We start from the raw sequence: 20849 nt of genomic DNA on the forward strand, positions 1-20849 counted from the left end.
GAGCCAGAGAAGCTGAATGAACTCTGGATCAGTTGACAGATGAGGCCACCAGCTTATCTTTGTATCCAGCACAGCTCCAGGGGCCCCTTTAACCAGGAAATATAGTTACGGGAACAAACGCAAGAAACAGTCTAAACTTCGGCTGCTTCATTTTGAGAGTCGTGTGTGTGTGTGTGTGATTGTGTGTTAGAGCTAATACAAGGCAGCACCTAGAGTAAATATTCCTGCTCATTTACGTGTTTTCTGAAATTCCATTGAGCTTGCAGTGTTTTATGTCATTTTTGTCCAACTCTATTGGGATGTGCAGACTTCCCAGGTAGCTCAGCAGTAAAGAATATATCTGCCAAGGTAGGAGACATGGCTTTGATCCCTGGATCGGGAAGGTCCCCTGGAGGAGGAAATGGCAACCCACTCCAGTATTCTTGTTTAGAGAATCCCATGGACAGAGGAGCCTTGCAGGCTGTAATCCATAGAGGGTAGTAAAGAGACATGACTGAGTATGCATTGGGACATTTGCTAGCCAATTGCTGGTGTAAAGGTGCTAATACTTTAGAATCCTCTCTAATAGTCTGCAACTGTAAATAAACGTGCATAATACTAGTTTTGTGAATACTTAAAACTCATTACCATTCTGTTAGTTTTCACTAGCCCTTACATGGTACCTGCATGTACCATGGAGAAGGCAATGGCACCCCACTCCAGTACTCTTGCCTGGAAAATCCCATGGACAGAGGAGCCTGGTAGGCTGCAGTCCATGGGGTCGCTAAGGGTCGGACACGACTGAGCGACTTCACTTTCACTTTTCACTTTCATGCATTGGAGAAGGAAATGGCAACCCACTCCAGTGTTCTTGCCTGGAGGATCCCAGGGACAAGGGAGCCTGGTGGGCTGCCGTCTGTGGGGTCGCACAGAGTCGGACACGACTGAAGTGACTTAGCAGCAGCAGCATGTACCACGTGACAATTTGTGAAAATGCCTTATTTTGTTAGAAGCACTTTGACAGCAGATTCTGTTGGGTGACCACTCGAAGTTATCCCTCTCTCTCTTGTTTGTTGCCCACTGCAGCAGTGGTGACTAAAGAAGCCTGACCCTTGACTTGGCGGCTCCCCTTGCCACTGGGTATGGTTTATGACCTGATTCCAGTCAGTGAAAGTTTTATAGGAAGTGTCTTTCACTTGTCCTTTATCTGGTTAGAGAGGGCTGGATTCCTAAGTACCTAGGGCTGCTGACACTGTGATTTCTCAATGGTCTTTGCCTGCCAGAGGGTCCTCTGGGTTGGGAATGGTCTCTGGCTTTGAGCCTGAAGGATTCAAGGTTTAGAGTACTGTGTGGGCACCAAGAGGGGAAGAGCATAGGGGAGAGAATGAGGAAAGGGATGGGGTCTCATGGAAACTGGAGGAGGCCTGCTCTTAGCTCTTAGGCTTCTTGGAGTTTCAGAGATGGACACTCAGGTCCACTTCCTTGTTCACGCCTTTGTGTGCTTTTGGTGTGGAGCTGGTCCCTTTTGCAGCCCAGGGCTCTCAGTCTAAGGATCTGAGTCTTCTGTAAGCCTTTCTGTCTAAGGACTAATGTGAAGTTTGAGATAATACAGATAAAGAGTTAAGAGCTGTGCCTTGTACACAGTCAGTGCTCCCTCAATTGAGTATTCATATCGTTACCTTTGAGGGTGTACAAATCTACCAATGGACTGATTTTCTACCTTCATGAAACACTGAGGGCCCCATGGAGAAGAGATTTCATCTGGGTAATGGAAACGTATGGTGTTTATTTCTTCAGTGATTTGAGAAGAGAAAGAGATGGTCACTTTGCAGAGATGATAGAGAGCCAAGAATTTTATTTTTGTGAATCTCTCTCTCTCTCTTTTTTTTGGTGAAGGACTGTGTTCTACCAGAAATCAAGAATGGAATTAACACCCATTGTGTGTGTGTATCTGCCTGTTCTCTCCTAACACCTCCTCATTCCCTAGGACCTTGCCAGCATCTGGGAGGTCCAGTAAGAAATGCTGTTTAAATCCTCTGCATTCTTCCAGAAGCCCAAGGGGTTTAACAAGTTCTGATTTTAGCTAAAACATATAAACCAAAAAAGAAAAAAAAAAATACAATTTCTCTAACTCGGTTCTTTATGCCAGAAATCTTTTGTGTGTTTGTCAAGTAAAAGTATAATAAAACCTTGATCTTTTGTTATTGGCTATTGGGCAGTTGATATAAAGCAGGATATTTGTTCAGAGATAAGAGTGGGTCGCCTTTAACATTTATAAGGTCATATTTTTTTTTTAAGGGGTGGGTTTCACACCATTGGTATAAAGTTAATATCAGTAAACTTGAATTTCCAGAGAGACAAGTATATTGAAAAAGTTCAGTTGGAAAGAGGTAATTTAAAAAACTTTCCTTCAAGCTAAACATCTGAGTAGAAATAGATAAAAATCATTAACGAAGTCAGAGACCACTTGGACATGATGAATTATGAACACACAGCACAGTGAAGTAATTTCATTGTGGCTGCTCAGCTGTGATCATAATTAAACTAGAAATTCAGCCTTCTGCTTTTTTGGGGTAGGGGGGCTGTCTTGTAACGGTGACTTCAGTCCCTAAGAATCAAATGCTTGTTTAAAAATATTTATGGTACTCAAAGGAATAAATATAATGCAATAAGGCTATTTTTCTAAAATTATTCCACTCATTGCTTAAATTATTTTTCTTTCACTTTAATGACATTATAGGAGATCTGGCTCAAATTTTGAAAAGCTCCTTAGAGGCAGAGGGAAAAAAGCATAGATTAGCATTGGTAAATCTTTTTTGATGGAGGATATAACAGTTGTTGAAATTTCAGTATCAGTTGAAATTCCAAAGGTTTCCAGCACTGAAGCAAGCAGCAGTGGGGTTTGGGAAATGCTCAGTTTATGAGGGTAAAGTCAGTAGCTTATGAATAAGCAGTGGAGAAAATTCTCACTGTTGAAATCAGGCATTGGCCACTAGATTCAGATCTGCTCTGTCTGCATGTGCTTGGCCACTTGCTGCTGTGAAGGACAAAAGTGCTCTTTTCTGTGGCTGCTCAGGTGGGAAATAGTATTGAGGTGGGCAGTGGGTGCTCAGTTGTTCAGTTGTGTCAGACTCTTTGTGACCCCCTGGACTATAGCCTGCAGGGCACTTCTGTCCATGGTATTTCCCAAGCAAGAATACTGGAGTAGGTAGCAATTTCCTCCTCCAGGGGATCTTCCCAACCCAAAGATCGAACTCCTATCTCCTGCAGCTCCTGCGTTGTCAGGCATATTCTTTTTACCACTGAGCCACTCGGGAAGCCCCAACTGGGGAGGAGGGCCGGTGCTGGCAAGAGGTGGTGGAAGCCATTTCCTCCTCATTACCCACAACATGAGACAGGTTCGCATTTAGAGAAGGGAAGGTTTCTAGTAATCTTGACCCAGCAAGACCTTGACATTGAAAGTCACGTGGAGGCTGATTCTTCAGCACCATGTTTTGGAGCCCAAGGCAATGGGACACTGATAAATACAGTGAAGTGCCTGGTAATTCCGCAGTAATTCACAAGGGCCTTGACAGTTCCCAGGCCTGTTGGTAATTCTGTTTAGTTCAATTCAGTTGCTCAGTTGTGTCCGACTCTCCGAGACCCCATGGATTGCAGCATGCCAGGTCTCCCTGTCCATCACCGACTCCCAGAGCCTATTCAACTCATGTCCATCACGTTGGTGATGCCATCCAACCATCTCATCCTTTGTCGTCCCCTTCTTCTCCCACCTTCAATCTTTCTCAGCATCAGGGTCTTTTCCAATGAGTGTGTTCTTCTCATCAGGTAGAGTTTCAGTCAGTTCAGTTCAGTTGCTCAGTAATGTCCGAGTCTTTGCGACCCCATGAACTGCAGCAGGCCAGGCCTCCCTGTCCATCACCAACTCCTGGAGTCCACCCAAACCCAGTCCATTGAGCCATCCAACCATCTCATCCTCTGTGGTCCCCTTCTCTTCCTGCTCTCAATCTTTCCAAGCATCAGGGTCTTTTCAAATGAGTCAGCTCTTCACATCAGGTGGCCAAAGTATTGGAGTTTCAGCTTTAACATCAGTCCTTTCAGTGAACACCCAGGACTGATCTCCTTTAGGATGGACTGGTTGGCTCTCCTTGCAGTCCAAGGGACTCTCAAGAGTCTTCTCCAACACCACAGTTCAAAAGCATCAATTCTTTGGCACTCAGCTTTCTTTATAGTCCAACTCTCACATCCGTACATGACTACTGGAAAAACCATAGCCTTGACTAGATGGACCTTTGTTGGCAAAGTAGTGTCTCTGCTTTTTAATATGCTGTCTAGGTTGGTCATAAGTTTTCTTTCAAGGATTAAGCATTTTTTAATTTCATTGCTGCAATCACCATCTGCAGTGATTGTGGAGCCCAGAAAAATAAAGTCAGCTACTGTTTCCATGTTTCCCCATCTATTTGCCATGAAGTGATGGGACTGGATGCCATGATCTTCGTTTTCTGAATGTTGAGCTTTAAGCCAACTTTTTCACTCTCCTCTTTCACTTTCATCAAGAGGCTCTTTAGTTCTTCACTTTCTGCCATAGGGTGGTGTCATCTGCATGTCTGAGGTTATTGATATTTCTCCTGGCAATCTTGATTCCAGCTTGTGCTTTTTCCAGCCCAGCGTTTCTCATGATGTACTCTGCATATAAGTTAAATAATCAGGGTGACAATATACAGCCTTGACTTACTCCTTTTCCTTCAACATCAATCCTTCCAGTGAATATTCAGGACTGATTTCCTTTAGGATGGACTGGTTTGATCTCCTTGAGGTCCAAGGGACTCTCAAGAGTCTTCTCCAACATCACAGTTCAAAAGCATCAATTCTTTGGCATTCAGCTTTCTTTAGAGTCCAACTCTCACATCCATACATGACTACTGGAAAAACCATAGCTTTGATAGACAGACTTTTGTTGGTTAAGTAATGTGTCTGCTTTTTAATATGCTGTCTAGGTTGGCCATAACTTTTCTTCCAAGGAGCAAGTGTCTTTTAGTTTCATGGCTGTAGGCTTTAATTTCATGCCTGATGAATTTAATTTCATCATCTGCAGTGATTTTGGAGCCCCCCAAAATAAAGTCTTGCACTGTTTCCATTGTTTCCTCATCTATTTGCCATGAAGTGATGGGACTGGATCCCATGATCTTAGTTTTCTGTATGTTGAGCTTTAAGTCAGCTTTTTCACTCTCCTCTTTCACTTTCATCAAGAAGCTCTTTAGTTCCTCTTCACTTTCTGCCATAAGGGTGGTGTCATCTGCATATCTGAGGTTATTGATATTTCTCCCAGCAATCTTGATTCCAGCTTGTGCTTCATCCAGCCCGGCATTTCTCATGATGTACTCTGCATATAAGTTAAATAGATAGGGTGACAATATACAGCCTTGACGTACTCCTTTCCCGATTTGTAACCAGTCTGTTGTTTCATAGGGTAACTCCATATAGGGCATAAAGAGCATGCTTGTGTCCTGGTGACGGGATGTTGAGCTGCTTTTCTGAAGGAGAGGGAGCGAGGCTGTGCCTGGAGACCTGCCCTTTGGCCCTTTGGCCCTTTGGCCCTGTGGCCCTGTGCAAGTTGTTGCCAGTTCACCTGCTGAAACTCAAAGCAAAAATCCTGGGCTGCAGTGGATGTGTGCACAGATGGGTTTGCGAAGGGCGTGCTGAGGCGGATGGCCAGCTTTATTTATAGACCCACCAGAACTTCCAGTTCTTTCCCTCAACTTGAAGTTAAGAGAGGAGGACAAGTCTTGTATGAACTAACAATGCTTGGGGGTAGTTTGATCTCAAAGGTGACAACTCAGGGTAATCTTAGCCAGCTCCTGATCTTTCCAAAGGGGCTGTGAAAACAGTACTTCATTGTTATTTATGCAAAATGAGGGAAGGGGCATGTTTGGTGGGAGAAATTATGCAACAAATTAATGCATGTTGAGCAGTTGATGTCATCTGGCTGGTGGAAATTAACATGGTGGATAGCGTCACTGTTGTCCTTTTACCTTAATTAATTATATGAGACATTTAACATGTTGAAACATCAAGCCAAACGTCTGGATTTTTATGGGTAGTGGTGTTTATCCAGCTATTTATTCTGCCTGCTTTCTGAGGAAGAGCCATGCCCATTGGGTCCTGTCGACACGATCCCTAACTCTGAGCTCTTTGATGGTGGGTAGAGAAGTGTCTGGTCTTCTGAGTGATCCACTTGCTTTTTCCTCAGAAAGGAATCTGATACGATGGAGACAGCATCTTGGGCAGTTAGCGGAACCAGCCCTGGTCCTGCTTTTACCACTGGTTGTTCTGTGAGATTGAAGCACATCTTGAGCACCCTCTTGGCCTTGCTCCTTTATCTTCGAGGATATTTCAAGAGAGGGATCATTTCTGCTCTCCTTAGCTTTTAGGTTTGCAGGGGGAAGATCAAATGGAGAGGCTCTGTACACTCGGTGTGTTTTACAACTGCTCACCCAGCTGCCCAAAACTGTTTTAGGAAGCATGTAGGTGTTCCGGGCATAGCTTAGCTGGTTATATAATAGTGAACAAGATACCCTCCCTGTCCCCACACCAAGAAGCCTAGTCTGGGCAAAAACAAGCATTTAAAAAAAATATCATTGATTAAATGCTGTGATAAGAATAATTACGCAGTGCTCTGACAGCAATGCAATCTTGGGTTAGGGGTGAGATGGTGGGTCAGAGACAGTTATTGTTTTAAAATAGGGATTAAAGAGCCTCCCCCTTCCCCCCCACTCCTTTTTTTTTTTTGCAATGCCTGGATGAGTGCCTTGGGAAGATTTGTTGAGCACAGCTGTCGGATCTCATCTGAAATCCACGGGATGCTCACTTGATTTCTTGAGAAGAGAATGAAACTCTGGTTAGGTATGTGCTCACTGCTTTTTGGCTGGAGGACACTAAAAGGCTGTGTGGGAACAAGCCCGGTGCAGCTGACACAAACTTCAGAGTGTGAAAAGGCCATGTGGGAACAAGCCTGGTGCAGCTGACACAAACTTCAGAGTGTGAGAAGGGAAGCTGCCTTTGGTTGCTGGCTCTGCACTTATCATCAGCCTAAATCAAGGTCCTGTTTTGTCCCAGGTGGTTGGACTAAAGCCGTGTTGGCCTTGGGGGAAGTCTTGCTGAAGCAGATACATGCTTGTTTCATGCAGGCCCTGCCTCTTAGGGATGTGTTCTAATATTTCTTTAATTAGAAAAAAAAATTATAACTGCAAAAAAGAGAACAGTGATGAGCCCCTCTCTGTCAATAATTATCTCCTAGCATCAATAATTGTCAAGGTTTTGTCATGTTTGGTTCATCCATCAACTCCAGGCGTCTTGTCATTTTACCCCTGCATACTTCACTATGCTTCTCTAACTTTGTGGACACTTTTTTTTTATGTTACCATAATGCTCTAATTGCATCTGAAAGCAGAGGATTTTTAGGAACTTTTTCTTGCTCTTTCACTTTCCAACGTTTTTTGATGAAAAATTTTGAGCATATGACAAAGTTGAGAATTTAATATGCACATCTATATATCTGCTGCCTAGGTGCTCTCATCCACATTGACACATCTCTCCATCTGGTCTTCCTGTTATCCCTCTGACCATCTGTCCATCTGACTTTTTAATGTATTTCAAAGTAACTCACAGACATGAGTAAACCTCTCCCCTAAATAGTTAATGATTCATGTCACTAAGAGTTCAACATTGATTAACTTTTTCTTTTGAGGTAAATTTATAATGAGATGCACACATCTTCAGATGTTGGCTTAAATTTTGACAAATTTGTGTGTGTAACTCCAGGGCTTCCCTGGTGTGGCTCAGATGGTAAAGAATCTGCCTGCAATGCAAGAGACCTGGGTTCGATCCCTGGGTCAGAAAGATCCCCTGGAGAAGGGAATGGACAACCCACTCCAGTATTCCTGCCTGGAGAATTCCGTGGACACAGGAACCTGGTGGGTTCAATCACTAATCCTCTGGGATCCCCTCCATGGCTCCGAATGTATTCTCTGTCACTCTCTCCAGGCTCTTGATTTCCCCATGGACCACTGATTTTCACAGACTGCCTTCCTGCCCACTCAGCCTGGTGGCTGCACATCCCAGCAGAGCTCCTCTCGTTGGTGCCTGTCACCCCACAAACCCTCTGCCTCACACTCTGCTGAAGCGGAGTATCTTCCCCCAGAGCTTCTGAGCCTTGCTACACCATGTCCTGGTTGGGCCCGTCTCCCTCGGCATCGCTAGTCCTTGGAATCAAGTCTGCCTTCTTTCTGGTTGCTGCTTCAGCACTCTCCCTAGGCTGCCCAATGGATGCTTTGAGCCTTCCGCCGCCTGTTTGCTTTGTCTCGATGCCTTTGTCCCTTGCATCAAGGCCTCCAGACTGGTGCTGCTCAGATTCACATCTCTCCTTTCAAATTGTCCTTTGCCTTGAACCCCACCCACCTCCCCGCTGGGCACCCCCTAACCTTAATCATATCTGCCGTAATCATCTCTTTCCCTGCCATGCTGCTCCACCCCCCACTTAATCATATCTCCTTAATTATATCCAGGCTCTGGCTCCTTCAGTTGTTTTTGCTCATCAAAGAATCCCTGACTGATACTCTGCTCCTCTACACAGAGAAGACCTGCTTTGACTTCTGTTACCCAGTACCCCATGATGATAATCACAGCTTACAATTCTTGTGCCTGTCTTGAGTAATTTCTAGAGCTCCTAATGGACTTTTTTGTTGGTTTTGTCACCAGATTTTTCAATATGGCCTCTCTGCCCTCCTCCACTTTGTCAGCAGCATCCATCCCTGGGTTCCTGCCCAGCTGCTCGACTAAAGCTGCTTTCTAGTCACCGTACGAGATTTTTCTTTGGTATTTAACTGCTAAACATTTAAAATCCTTTATTTGACCTGTCCCTGAATTGTCTTCTTTTTGTCAGTTTTTTCCTCCTGAACTTTATTTTGCATCCTAAATTTGGTGTTCTTCAAAATGTTGGCCTTGTTTTTAGTCCTCTTTTTTTGTCTTGGCAGCTTCTTTCATATTTGTATGGCTTTGTTGTTTCTAGATGTCTTCCAAAGTTTGATTCCTATATGTCACCATTTTCAACAGTTGGTGGACATTTCCACCAGAATTCTTTCGCTCTCTTTCCTTCCTTTTCGTTGATAGGTTCATTCATACATTTATCCCCTACCCCCACTTCCCTAACCCAGCAACCTTGACAGACATGGCTGTCTGTCAAGATGGTCATTCTCACTCAATTGGTTGAGATGTATAGTTTTTTAGTGTGGCTCCCAGGTAGCCACTGCCAGTTGATGTATCAGTTGTATCTATTCATCGTATTTCTACCAGATGGCCCTGTTTTCTCTTACCAAGAATCTGGTCCCCTGAAGGATGCAGTTCAGTCGCTCAGTCTTGTCTGACTCTTTGTGACCCCATGGACTGCAGCATGCCAGGCCTCCCTGTCCATCACCAACTCCCAGAGTTTACTCAAACTTATGTCTATTGAGTCAGTGATGTCCTCCAACCATCTCATCTTCGGTCATCCCCTTCTCCTCCTGCCTTTAATCTTTCCCAGCATCAGACTCTTCAAATGAGTCAGTTGTTCACATCAGGTGGCCAAAGTATTGGAGTTTCAGCTTCAGCATCAGTCCTTCTAATGAACATTCAGGACTTATTTCCTTTTGCATGGACTGGTTGGATCTCCTTGCAGTCCAAGGGACTCTCAAGAGTCTTCCCCAACACCACAGTTCAAAAGCATCAATTCTTCGGCGCTCAGCCTTCTTCACAGTCCAACTCTCACATCCATACATGACCACAGGAAAAACTATAGCCTTGACTAGACGGACCTTTGTTGGCAAAGTAGTGTCTCTGCTTTCAATATGCTATCTAGGTTGGTCATAACTTTCCTTCCAAGGAGTAAGCGTATTTTAATTTCATGGCTGCAGTCACCATCTGCAGTGATTTTGGAGCCCTAACACCATAGGCAGGATAAAAGCTCGAGTAATTTAGATTTCTCCCACCGCTATGTTTCTTTAAAGATCTATGTAGATGAGGAAATGTGAGTCATCTTAAGATTGGTATGAAATATATGTATCTTCAACAGTGGTTTATTTTTCAGTTCATAAAAGCATTTTCATTTCTCCCTTTGCCTCTGGGTATTTTATAGATATGAGAGAACAAATTTTAGAAAATATTTTAAAAGTTTATAAACCATTGCAAGTAGATACAGATGTACTTTGGTAAAAGCACTGGCTTTGTCCATGCTTGGAGGCTAATTGGGTTGGCTTTGTGAACTGTCCAGGAGAAGATCATTCAAAGATGTAGGTCCTACTCTGAGAGGACCCTGCCTCTAGGGTCTCAGATACCTAGATATCTTGTTGTTCAGTCGCTAAGTCATGTCTGACTCTTTGTCACCGCATGGACTGCAGCACGCCAGGCTTCCCTGTCCTTCACCATCTCCTGGAGTTTGCTCTACCTTGCAGTCATTCTAAACCATCGGTATAGAATGAGGATTTTTTGACTTGAGATTTGGTGATGGTTGGCACCTTCCCCTCTCCTAAAACAAGAATGCATCTTCTGCTTGAAGCATTTCCTCCCTCGCACAGCAGCTGTGACAAGTCACAGGCTCCCAACTACTGGGCAAAGGGGAAAATATGCTGCAAATCCTCTAAGAGCCTGCACTTTGAGTTTTAAATTGGGTTGTAAATGGAAGTCAGTGATGTGGGAGTTGATATGTGACCTGGGGTGAATATTGCTGCTGACCGGCTGTGTGACCTTGGACAGAAGCTTGGTGTGTCTTGGTCTCAGTGGCCACATCTGACTGATGAAGCCAAAGGTGTTGGCTGATCTCAAGCGTCCTTCTAGACCCAGTGTTCTATGGTCTTTGTTTTCCTGGCTGTTACTATTACTTTATGTAATGAGACTGTTTTTTTAGACAGTAAAAAAAGAAAAAAGTTCTGTGGAGAGATCAGAGTCTTAAAAAGCACTTGGAATTGCATCTATTTTTGGTTTGTATTTGAAAGGTTTTGGGATCCTCAGGAAAGGGGAGTGCATTCTTTCTTGGAAGGCTGAGTGTTGCTAAGACAACAGGGAAGGGCAGAGCAGCCAGGAAACAGAGGTGTTTGGTACAGGCTGGCATCCCATTAAGCCACACAATAGATATGGCTGTGGTTAAGAGTACAGGCTTTGGAACCAGGCAGAAGGCTTGAGGTTCTAGTCCTGACTTTGTTACCTTCTGGCTATGTGACTTTGAGTGAGATAAACCTCAATTTTCATGTTTGTAAAATGGGGAACATAAGAGAGCTTCCATTATGGCACTGCTGTGAGGATTAGACAGGATGAGATGTAGAACTCTTAGCCCAAGTGATGTGTAATAATTGCTCAATTAACATAGCCTATTAATCACAGAGTGCTTGCCTTAGGCTGGGCTAGACATTTTCCCTCCAGGTATCGGCTTTAATCCACACAATCACAGTAAGTAGAAGTTGTTATTCTCACACCATAGGGGAGGAAATCAAGGTTTAGAAGAGTTAAGTAATTTTCTCAACATTATAGAGGCAGTCAGTGACAGAGCTAGGCTGGAAAACAATCTTCCTTCTTCCAAAGTCCCTTTCTGCCACGCTGTCTGCACCTTGGAATAGAGAGTCCTCCTCACTGCCCACAGGGTTTAGCGAGAGATTCTAAAAGACCATGGTAGAGGCCAGATGAGTCACTGGTACCCACCAAACGCTGTCCTGCTTACAAATAGATTGGGTTCTAAAGAACTATTAGAAGTTCATTTGCTTGAAAAGTCTAAAGTTATAGCAGCTACTATTCATGCTGCCTCTCTTTCTTTTTTCAAACTTGAAACTTTTTATTTTGTATTGAGGTATAGCGGATTAACAATGTTGTGATAGTTTCAAGTGGACAAAGGGACTCAGCCACGCATATCCATGTATCCATTCTCCCCCCAACCCCGCTCCCATCCAGGCTGTGGCATAACATTGAGTAGAGTCCCCTGTGCCATACAGTAGGTTCTTGCTGGTTATCCACTTTGAATATCATGCTGCCTCTTGGTGGCAAGAAGAATTACCATACTTTCTCCCTGATAAACAGCTTTGTTTGCAACCATGAAAATTCTTAATGTCAAAATTTTTAAGTAGAGAAACATGGAAGGCAGAGCAGACAGTAATAGGGTCCTCAAAGAGGTAGGGACACAACACCAGGCACAGAGATAGAAAGTGGCGGCCAGCAACAGAGTGCAGTGGGATCATTAGTAGCTCCCTGTGGTGGTGGCGGTGGTGGTGATGATGGTGGTAGACTGGCCTTGAAGGAAGGGGAACATTTTGAAAAAGTGGAGGTGGCAGGAAAGAGGTTAGCTTAGGGTGCCTAAAACTGAAGATAGCTTTGTGGAGTGAGGAGATAATGAAAAAATCCGCCTATTAATTTTTCATGTCTTTTAATAAATGCCTTGGATTGTGTTACATGAAGGCAGGCCAGAGAGTCTAAGAGGCAAATACCCTATTTGTCAACAAAAGTATTTCTTTTTTTTTTTTTTTTGAAATTTTTTAAAATTTTATTTTATTTTTAAACTTTACGTAATTGTATTAGTTTTCCCAAATATCAAAGTGAACAAAAGTATTTCTAAGCATTTGTCAGGAGAGCTTCCGGCACCCAAGTGCTTGCAGTTCTTTTGTCTGTACCTTCAGATTCTAGACCTGCCCTTCTCAGCAGGGAAGCCACCACCACATGTGGCTTGAGCCCTGGAAATGTGATGGTCCTGATATGTGCTGTCAATGTGAGACACACATTAGATTTTGAGAATGTAGTAAGAAAGTTCAGTTCAGTTCAGTCACTCAGTCATGTCAACTCTTTGTGACCCATGGACTGCAGCAACGCCAGGCCTCCCTGTCCATCACCAACTCCCGGAGCTTGCTCAAACTCATGTCCATCGAGTCAGTGATGCCATCCAACCATCTCGTCCTCTGTCATCCCCTTCTCCTCCCACCTTCAATTTTTCCCAGCATCAGGGTCTTTTCTAGTGAGTTTGCATCAGGTGGCCAAAGTATTGGAGTTTCAGCTTCAACATCAGTCCTTCCAATGAACACCCAGGACTGATCACCTTTAGAATGGATTGGTTGGATTTCCTTGCAGTCCAAGGGGCTCTCAAGAGTCTTCTCCAACACCACAGTTCAAAAGCATCAATTCTTCGGCGCTCAGCTTTCTTCACAGTGCAACTCTCACATCCATACATGACCACTGGAAAAAACATAGCTTGGACTAGCTGGACCTTTGTTGGCAAAGTAATGTCTCTGCTTTTTAATATGTTGTCTATGTTTGGTCTGTGGCTAGGTTACATGCATGGTTCTCTGAGCTTCAGATTTTTCATCTGCATAGTGGGGATATTGGATCAGATGTTTTCCCTTTAAAAATTTAAAAATTCTATAATTCTAATTTGGAATCAACTGTTGTTAACAACTTTTTTCTGGGTTCTGCTGAAAGGTCTCTATTGTCCCTTTACCAATGCAGAAAATGTTAGGATTATTTCCTTTTATTGCTGGTCCTTTAGTAATTCTTGGAGTGGAAAAACTTCAGGGTTCTGATAGATTAAGGAGACCTTACTCTCTCTCTCTCTTTTCTTGGTCTGCTGGCCCATCTAGGCTTGTTTGAATGTGCTCCTGAGCTGGGCGACTGAGGTAACTGGTACAGGTATCAGAGTTAGAACGGAGAGTTGTTTCTTTGGTTCATGACTGTTAAGACCACTTTCAAATACACAACGCATAGTGATCCCACACTCTGTATTTAGACACTAGGTCCATCAAAACAGAATCTGCTCTGCCTTTTCCCTTTTGGCTCTACTAATATTAGCACAAATCAGTCATGTCTTAGTCCATATCTTTCTCCAGTAGTTTATCCTCGTATACATTGTCCATCCAGCTATTAAAATATATGAAATATCAGGCTAGCTAGTTTCCAGAACACACATGTGTAAGACTTGGTTTTTATCCCTGAGGAACTCCTGATAAAGACCTATAAGGTGAAGACACAGTACTTGGGGTCTTGAGAGGGACTTTCAGTTTGGGGTGGGTACAGATGAGGAAAGAAGGTTGCTCCATGAGCACACTCAGGTGATGAAACGTTGCGTTTCTGAGAGTCTTGGATATTTCAAAGTGAAACAAGGTCTTAGTTAACTAAAGAAAGTGAAAGTGAAGTTGCTCAGTTGTGTCTGACTCTTTGCAACCCTGTGAACTGTAGCCTACTATGCTCCTCTCTCCATGGGATTTTCCAGGCAAGAGTACTGGAGTGCGTTGCCATTTCCTTTTCCAAAGGATCTTCCTGACCCAGGGATTGAACCCTGGTCTCCTGCATTGTAGGCAGACGCTTTATCGTCTAAGCCACCAGGGAAGTCCTAGTTAACTAGCAACATCTCAAATAAACAAAATCCTCCCTGTAAATATATATATAAAGTCCATTTAATGGAACATCAATGCCTGGAGGCAAGTGTATTGCTGTACCCAAATCCTCTCTCATGATGCCAGTTATGTATTTTTTGCCATTAAATTTATTTTTCTGTAGTAATGAACCTTTACAACATGTTACAATTTGAAAAAGTAACAATATGGGAAGGAGGTTATATAAAAGCAAAGTTCTACTGGTTTAAAAAGCAAGAGCACTAGAGAGGGAAAATCCTTTGAAGTCTGGAGTTAACTTAGATTCAGGCACTTGCAATAAAGTAACCCTTAATAAAATCTTGATTTTTCTCTCCAAAGTGTGGGTGAATAAAATATATCTGCAGAGATATTTTTGGGTAGCCAACACTTCTTGGCTTTTGATTTGAGGTTTGTTAGGAATCCCAAAATGATAGGGTACTAATTGGCTCAAATTGAAATTTCAGATAATTGGACTGATTCTGAGCCTAGCAATGCTAACAATATCTAACATATACTGTGGGAAATGTGTTACATAGTAATCAAAACAAAATAGAGCACTCATTTCTGTGCCTATACTTAGGAGATACTTGCAGATTCTTTACCATCTGAGCTATCAGGAAGCCCTATTACATATATATAAAATACAGATATGCATCTTCATACGTTAAACACCAGTAATGCACATTTTTAAAAGAGGAAACTTTTGGGACTTCCCAGGTGGCGCAGTGGGTAAGAATCTGCCTGCCAATGCTGTAGACACAAGTTCGAACCCTGATTTTGGGAAGATTCCACATGCTGCAGAGCAGCTAAGCCCATGTGCCACAACTACTGAGTCTGCGAGTTGCAGCTACTGATGCCTGCCTGCCTCAAGCTCGTGCTCCACAAGAAGAGCAGCCACAGCAATGAGAAGCCCTCGAACTACGATGAAGAATAGCCCTGCTCTCCGCAACTAGGAAAAGCCAGTACAAAGCAACAAGGACCCAGTGCAGCCAAATAAATAAATTAATTAAAAAAGAGAAACTTTTGAATGTATTTAACACTGAAGTTCAGATATTCATACTATCAGTTCAGTTCAGTCTCACTCAGTCATGTCTGACTCTTTGTGATCCCATGGACTGCAGCACGCCAGGCTTTCTTGTCCATCACCAGCTCCCAGAGCTTACTCAAACTCCTGTCCATTGAGTCAGTGATGTCATCCACCAAACCATCTCATCCTCTGTCATCACCTTCTCCTGCCTTCAATCTTTCCCAGCATCAGGGTCTCTTCCAATGAGTCAGTTCTTCATATCAGGTGGCCAAAGTATTGGAGTTTCAGCTTCAGCATCAGTCCTTCCAATGAATATTCAGGACTAATTTTCTTTAGGATGGACTGGTTTGATGTCCTTGCAGTTCAAGGGACCCTCAAGAGTCTTCTCCAACACTGCAGTTCAAAAGCATCAATTCTTCAGCACTCAGCTTTCTTTAAGTTCAACTCTCACATCCATACATGACTACTGGAAAAGCCATAGCTTTGACTATACAGACCTTTGTCAGAAAAGTAATGTTTCTGGTTTTTAATATGCTGTCTAGGTTGGTCATAGTTTTTCCTTCCAAGGAACAAGCATCTTTCAGAACCAATAGTACTTTTAGGGCTGCCGTCTATGGGGTCGCACAGAGTCAGACACAACTGAAGTGACTTAACAGCAGCAGTACTTTTATAACAGAAGTGAAAAGTAAATATGGTAAGTTTGTACCCTCTCAAGTTACCCTTAGTAACTTGATTTTTTCCTCCTCAGAGTGTAGGTAAATAAAATATATCTGCAGAAGTATTTTTGAGTAACCAGTACTTCTTGGCTTTTGATTTCAGGTTTGAGGGAATCCTAATCTGATAGACAGATCTACATGTGAAATGAAAATAGGGATATTTCTAGGGACACTTGTCCATGTGCAGTTCTAGCCATATAAACAATACAGGTGTTGATCATTTTCTCTTGGGGTTGGAAGTTGAAGAGAGGCACACAGTAGCTGTAGTGATGGCAGCAATGAGGGTTGAACTTATTAACAACAGGAGCAGCATGCTAACTGTTGCCTGGAAACCAGCTTTTGGTTGGAGCAGTGATGAGTTCTCTTTATGTCTGTTTCTTTTTTCTCTGATGTGATGCCCCAGAGTACTGTGTATTTTAGTTTCTGTAATTAGAATTCAGTTCAGTTCAGTCGTGTCCAACTCTGCCACCCCATGGACTGCAGCATGCCAAGCTTCCCTGTCCATCACCAATTCCCAGAGTTTACTTAACTCATGTCCATTGAGTCGGTGATGCCATCCAACCATCTCATCCTCTGTCATCTCCTTCTCCTCCTGCCCTCAATCTTTCCCAACATCAGGGTCTTTTCAAATGAGTCAGCTCTTTGCATCATGTGGCCAAATTATTGGAGTTTTAGCTTCAACATCAATCCTTCCAATGAATATTCAGAACTGATTTCCTTTAGGATGGACTGGTTGGATCTCCTTGCAGTGCAAGGGACTCTCAAGATTCTTCATCAATACCACAGTTAAAAAGCATCAATTCTTCAGTACTCAGCTTTCTTTATAGTCCAGCTGTCACAACCATACATGGCTACTGGAAAAACCATAGCCTTGACTAGACAGACCTTTGTTGTCAAAGTAATGTCTCTGCTTTTTAATATGCTGTCTAGGTTTGTCATAACTTTTCTTCCAAGAAGTAAGCGTCTTTTAATTTCATGGCTGCAGTCACCATCTGCAGTGATTTTGGAGCCCAAAAAAATAGTCTGACACTGTTTGCACTGTTTCCCCGTCTATTTGCTATGAAGTGATGGGACCAGATGCCATGATCTTAGAATTGGTTTAGTATAAAAAATTTATTAAAAAAATTCAATGTCATTTCTGGATATACATTCTGGATGTCATTTCTGATCTCTAAGTTGGAGATCACTAATACAGAGCTTTATTGATGTGCTGGTGTCCGATGATAGAGATACCCAGCTGGTTTGTAAGGATTGTGTGTGGGTGTACAAATAATTGGTATACTACTTAGCTTTGACAGCTCAAATAGCTGCCCTTTATTCACCTGTAAGTAGAATAATAAGGTTATTACTGTGCTTATGGTAATAGATGGAGAAGGCAATGGCACCCCACTCCAGTACTGTTGCCTGGAAAATCCCATGGACGGAGGAGCCTGGTAGGCTGCAGTCCATGGGGTCGCTAAGAATCGGACACGACTGAGCGACTTCAGTTTCACTTTTCACTTCATGCATTGGAGAAGGAAATGGCAAGGCACTCCAGTGTTCTTGCCTGGAGAATCCCAGGGACGAGGGAGCCTGGTGGGCTACCGTCTATGGGGTCACACAGAGTCGGACATGACTGAAGTGACTTAGCATAGCATAGCATAGCATGGTAATAGAATAACTCACTATAAACTATAAACGGAAATAATAATAAATGGAACAACTCACTATACACTATAAATTCAAGTTATTATCTATTAGTCATCAACCTGGATAATGAGGCATAACGTTTATTTAATAATTCATATGTTCAATATTTGTGTTTCAATTTTATTTATTTATTTATTATTTTTGACTGTGCTGGGTCTTCATTGCTGTGTGGGCTTTTCTCTAGTTGGGGAGAGCGAGGGCTACTCTCTGGTTGTGGCGCATGGGCTTTTTATTGCAGTGGCTTCTCCTGTTGCAGCTCCTGGGCTCTAGAGCATAGGCCCAATTGTTGTGGTGCATGGGCTTAGTTGCTCCACAGCATGTATCTTCCCGGACCAGGGATTGAACCCTTGTCTCCTGCATTGGCAGGCGATTCTTTACCACTGAGCCACCATGGAAGCCCCAGTATTTGCTTAATAAATGTTTTTCTGAGTGCCTGCTATATGGCAGGCAGGATATGAGAGGTACTAGAGATGTAGCAGTGAACAAGACAGAAAATGGGGCTGAGCTTGTTAGATAATAAACTCATCAACAAAAGTGCAAGTTACAGATAATAGTAAGTGATGGGAAAGTCATACATGTGATGGGAAAGTCATACATGTGATGAGAGAAACTGTGAGTGATGGGAAGGGCTGGTGGGGTGTTTTTTAGACTAAGATGATCAGCGGAAGTCTAAGGGGGCAACACTTGAAATGAGACCGGAAAGAATAAAGGAGCCAGACTTTCAATGCAAAAATGATTTCACGTAGTCAGTGGTGTATACTCAGACCTGACGTGGTTCTGCTCTGTGTGATGCCACTTGTCTGCGAGGGTGATATTCTCAACTGACCCAGGAACCAATGAAGAAAGATAGTAACCTGGCCCTTGAACATAGCCTTGGAGCCCCCTGTTAGGTCAGATATTTAGCCCTTAATTGCTGGGCGAACTGGGAGGTGCAGCAGGGTCTTGGGAGGGACTGGGTTGGCACTCAGATGCCTCGGGGGCCACACCCATTTCTCTAAAGTATGGGACTGTTTCAGTATTTAAATGAGAAGCATGACGCATGCGAGGGCTGGTCATCAGCTATGCTTTTGTAACGTTATGATCCAAGGAATTTTGACAATTAACCAATTGCAGTTATAGATCATTTAAAAAATTCTGGCCACTCCATATAGTTCAGTAGAGAAAAAGAAGGGTTAAACTCCTGCTTTCAATGTTGGCTGTCATGATTCTATACTCTGGGTCACATTTTGAGTAGGTAGCAGCCTGAACGTATTCTTCGCAAGAAGGTAACCAACCTCCTGTTCCATTTTTCTTTTTTAACTAGGCGGCATCATTGTCCACACCTCCCTACCAAGATTTATGATAAAACAGAGAAACCATGTCTTCTCTCCGAATATACCGAGAACTACCCTGTCTATCACTCTTACCTGCCCAGAGAGTCCTTCAAGCCCAAGATGGATTACCAGAGAGCATGCACGCCGATGGAAGGCCTGACCACATCGAGGTGAGGGCATGGTGTGAATGCATGAGTGCACACTGATGGAGTAACGTACATTAACCTAATGTTCAATACTGCATTACTGTGCACTATCAATACATGCTATGAATGCCTTAATGTTAACTTACTCAGAGAATCTCTGAAAGAAAACCCTGCATTTATTAGCCAGTTTAGTTTTCCCCAGCCCTTTTTTAGCGAGCAAGGATTCTTGCTTGGGGCTGGGGCAGGGGTGGGGCCATGGGGCAGAAATTGCAAATTGATCTACAAGGAAAGGCTTAAAGTATTAAAGGGAAATAATAACTTGAAAGGGGTGAGGGCTGCTGCAGAAAAAGGAGTTTGGGGCTTTTGCACATAAGCTCCAGTTCAGCTTGGGTGGTGGTAGTGATGTTGGTAGTGGTGAAAGAGAACTGGAGCGTTTTTGAAGTTATGCTATAGATTTTGAATTGAGGTCCCCTTAAACATACATCAAGAATATAAACAAAGAATATTTCCTTTTAAATTACTCTTGACTTAGAAACTCTGATTCTTGAGGTCCAGCTCTGTACAGAGCCTGAGCCCCGTGGCTCAATGTATCAGGGCCGCAGGGTTATCTGTATTGAGGGGGTGGGGACACATGGTCAATCTCAGGATTGTTCTACACGTTGCGTTGCAAGGCTCTCACAGAATCGGGCTGTTGACAACTCATTGAGTGACCTCTGACCTGTGACCCAGAGGAGTACCAACACCTTGGAGTTACTTGAGTGGTGTTTCAGGTTATATAGCTTAGTCCCCAGATAAGACCTGAGAGCTGGATGCCTTCTCTGCCTCTGATGATCCTCATCCCTAAGGGGCAGCACTGCTGTGCAGTGGAGATGAAATAGGCCTAGTATGATGCCCACACATTATAGGTTTTCAAGATCTGGTAAATTTTCTTCCTATTGCATGCTGCCCCCACCTTTGCAATTTTGTGCTTTTCTGATAAAGGTCCCAGATGGGAGACTAAGCAGAACACCATTCCTTCTGCCTCCGGGTTTCCTCCAGGATAGGCCTGGAAACATCCTCTGTTGAAAACATGGGTTGGAGGCATGTACTAAATGCTGCTTATCTTGTATATCCAAAGGAAGAAGTCCATGTCTGGGTGATGGGATAGAAAAGACCCACAAGGCAAGGTCAAAGCCAAGTGATCCCTGGACTTAGTGGGAACTGGTGGACAGAGGCAGTTTGAGAATGGGAGGGAGTCAAGGGTCCTATCTGATTCTTGAATCAGGCCACCTTTATGCTGAGTAGTTATATTAAATGATTTCATTTAAGCACAGGGTTTCTGGATCCTGATTCATGGAAAAAAATGTAATCTGTGCAACCGACTTTTCAACCTATGACTTACTAAACAACATAAACCTTAAGGTTTGGGCTTCATTTTACCAAGAAAACAGCATCCTTTGTTTCTAAGAATCTAAAGACCTCAACACCCTCTTCCAACAACACAAGAGAAGACTCTATACATGGACATCACCAGATGGTCAACACTGAAATCAGATTGATTATATTCTTTGCAGCCAAAGATGGAGAAGCTC

At 43.2% G+C, this 20849-nt stretch overlaps 1 protein-coding gene across 3 annotated transcripts in view; it reads left to right on the top strand.

Moving 5' to 3' along the window:
* Positions 1 to 20849, top strand: part of SAXO1 (stabilizer of axonemal microtubules 1) — a 155192-nt gene that overhangs the window by 60872 nt on the left and 73471 nt on the right. For all 3 annotated transcript variants that reach the window (XR_011568023.1, XR_011568024.1, XM_070794496.1), the window contains exon 2: positions 19123 to 19302. Coding sequence is in view for 1 of the 3 variants with exons in the window: in XM_070794496.1 (XP_070650597.1) it covers positions 19123 to 19302 (180 nt within the window). In the remaining 2 variants the exon portion in view is untranslated. The remainder of the gene's footprint in view (positions 1 to 19122; positions 19303 to 20849) is intronic.

This window comes from Bos indicus, chromosome 8 (genome assembly GCF_029378745.1).
Source record: "Bos indicus isolate NIAB-ARS_2022 breed Sahiwal x Tharparkar chromosome 8, NIAB-ARS_B.indTharparkar_mat_pri_1.0, whole genome shotgun sequence".
In the NCBI taxonomy this organism is placed as follows: domain Eukaryota; kingdom Metazoa; phylum Chordata; class Mammalia; order Artiodactyla; family Bovidae; genus Bos; species Bos indicus.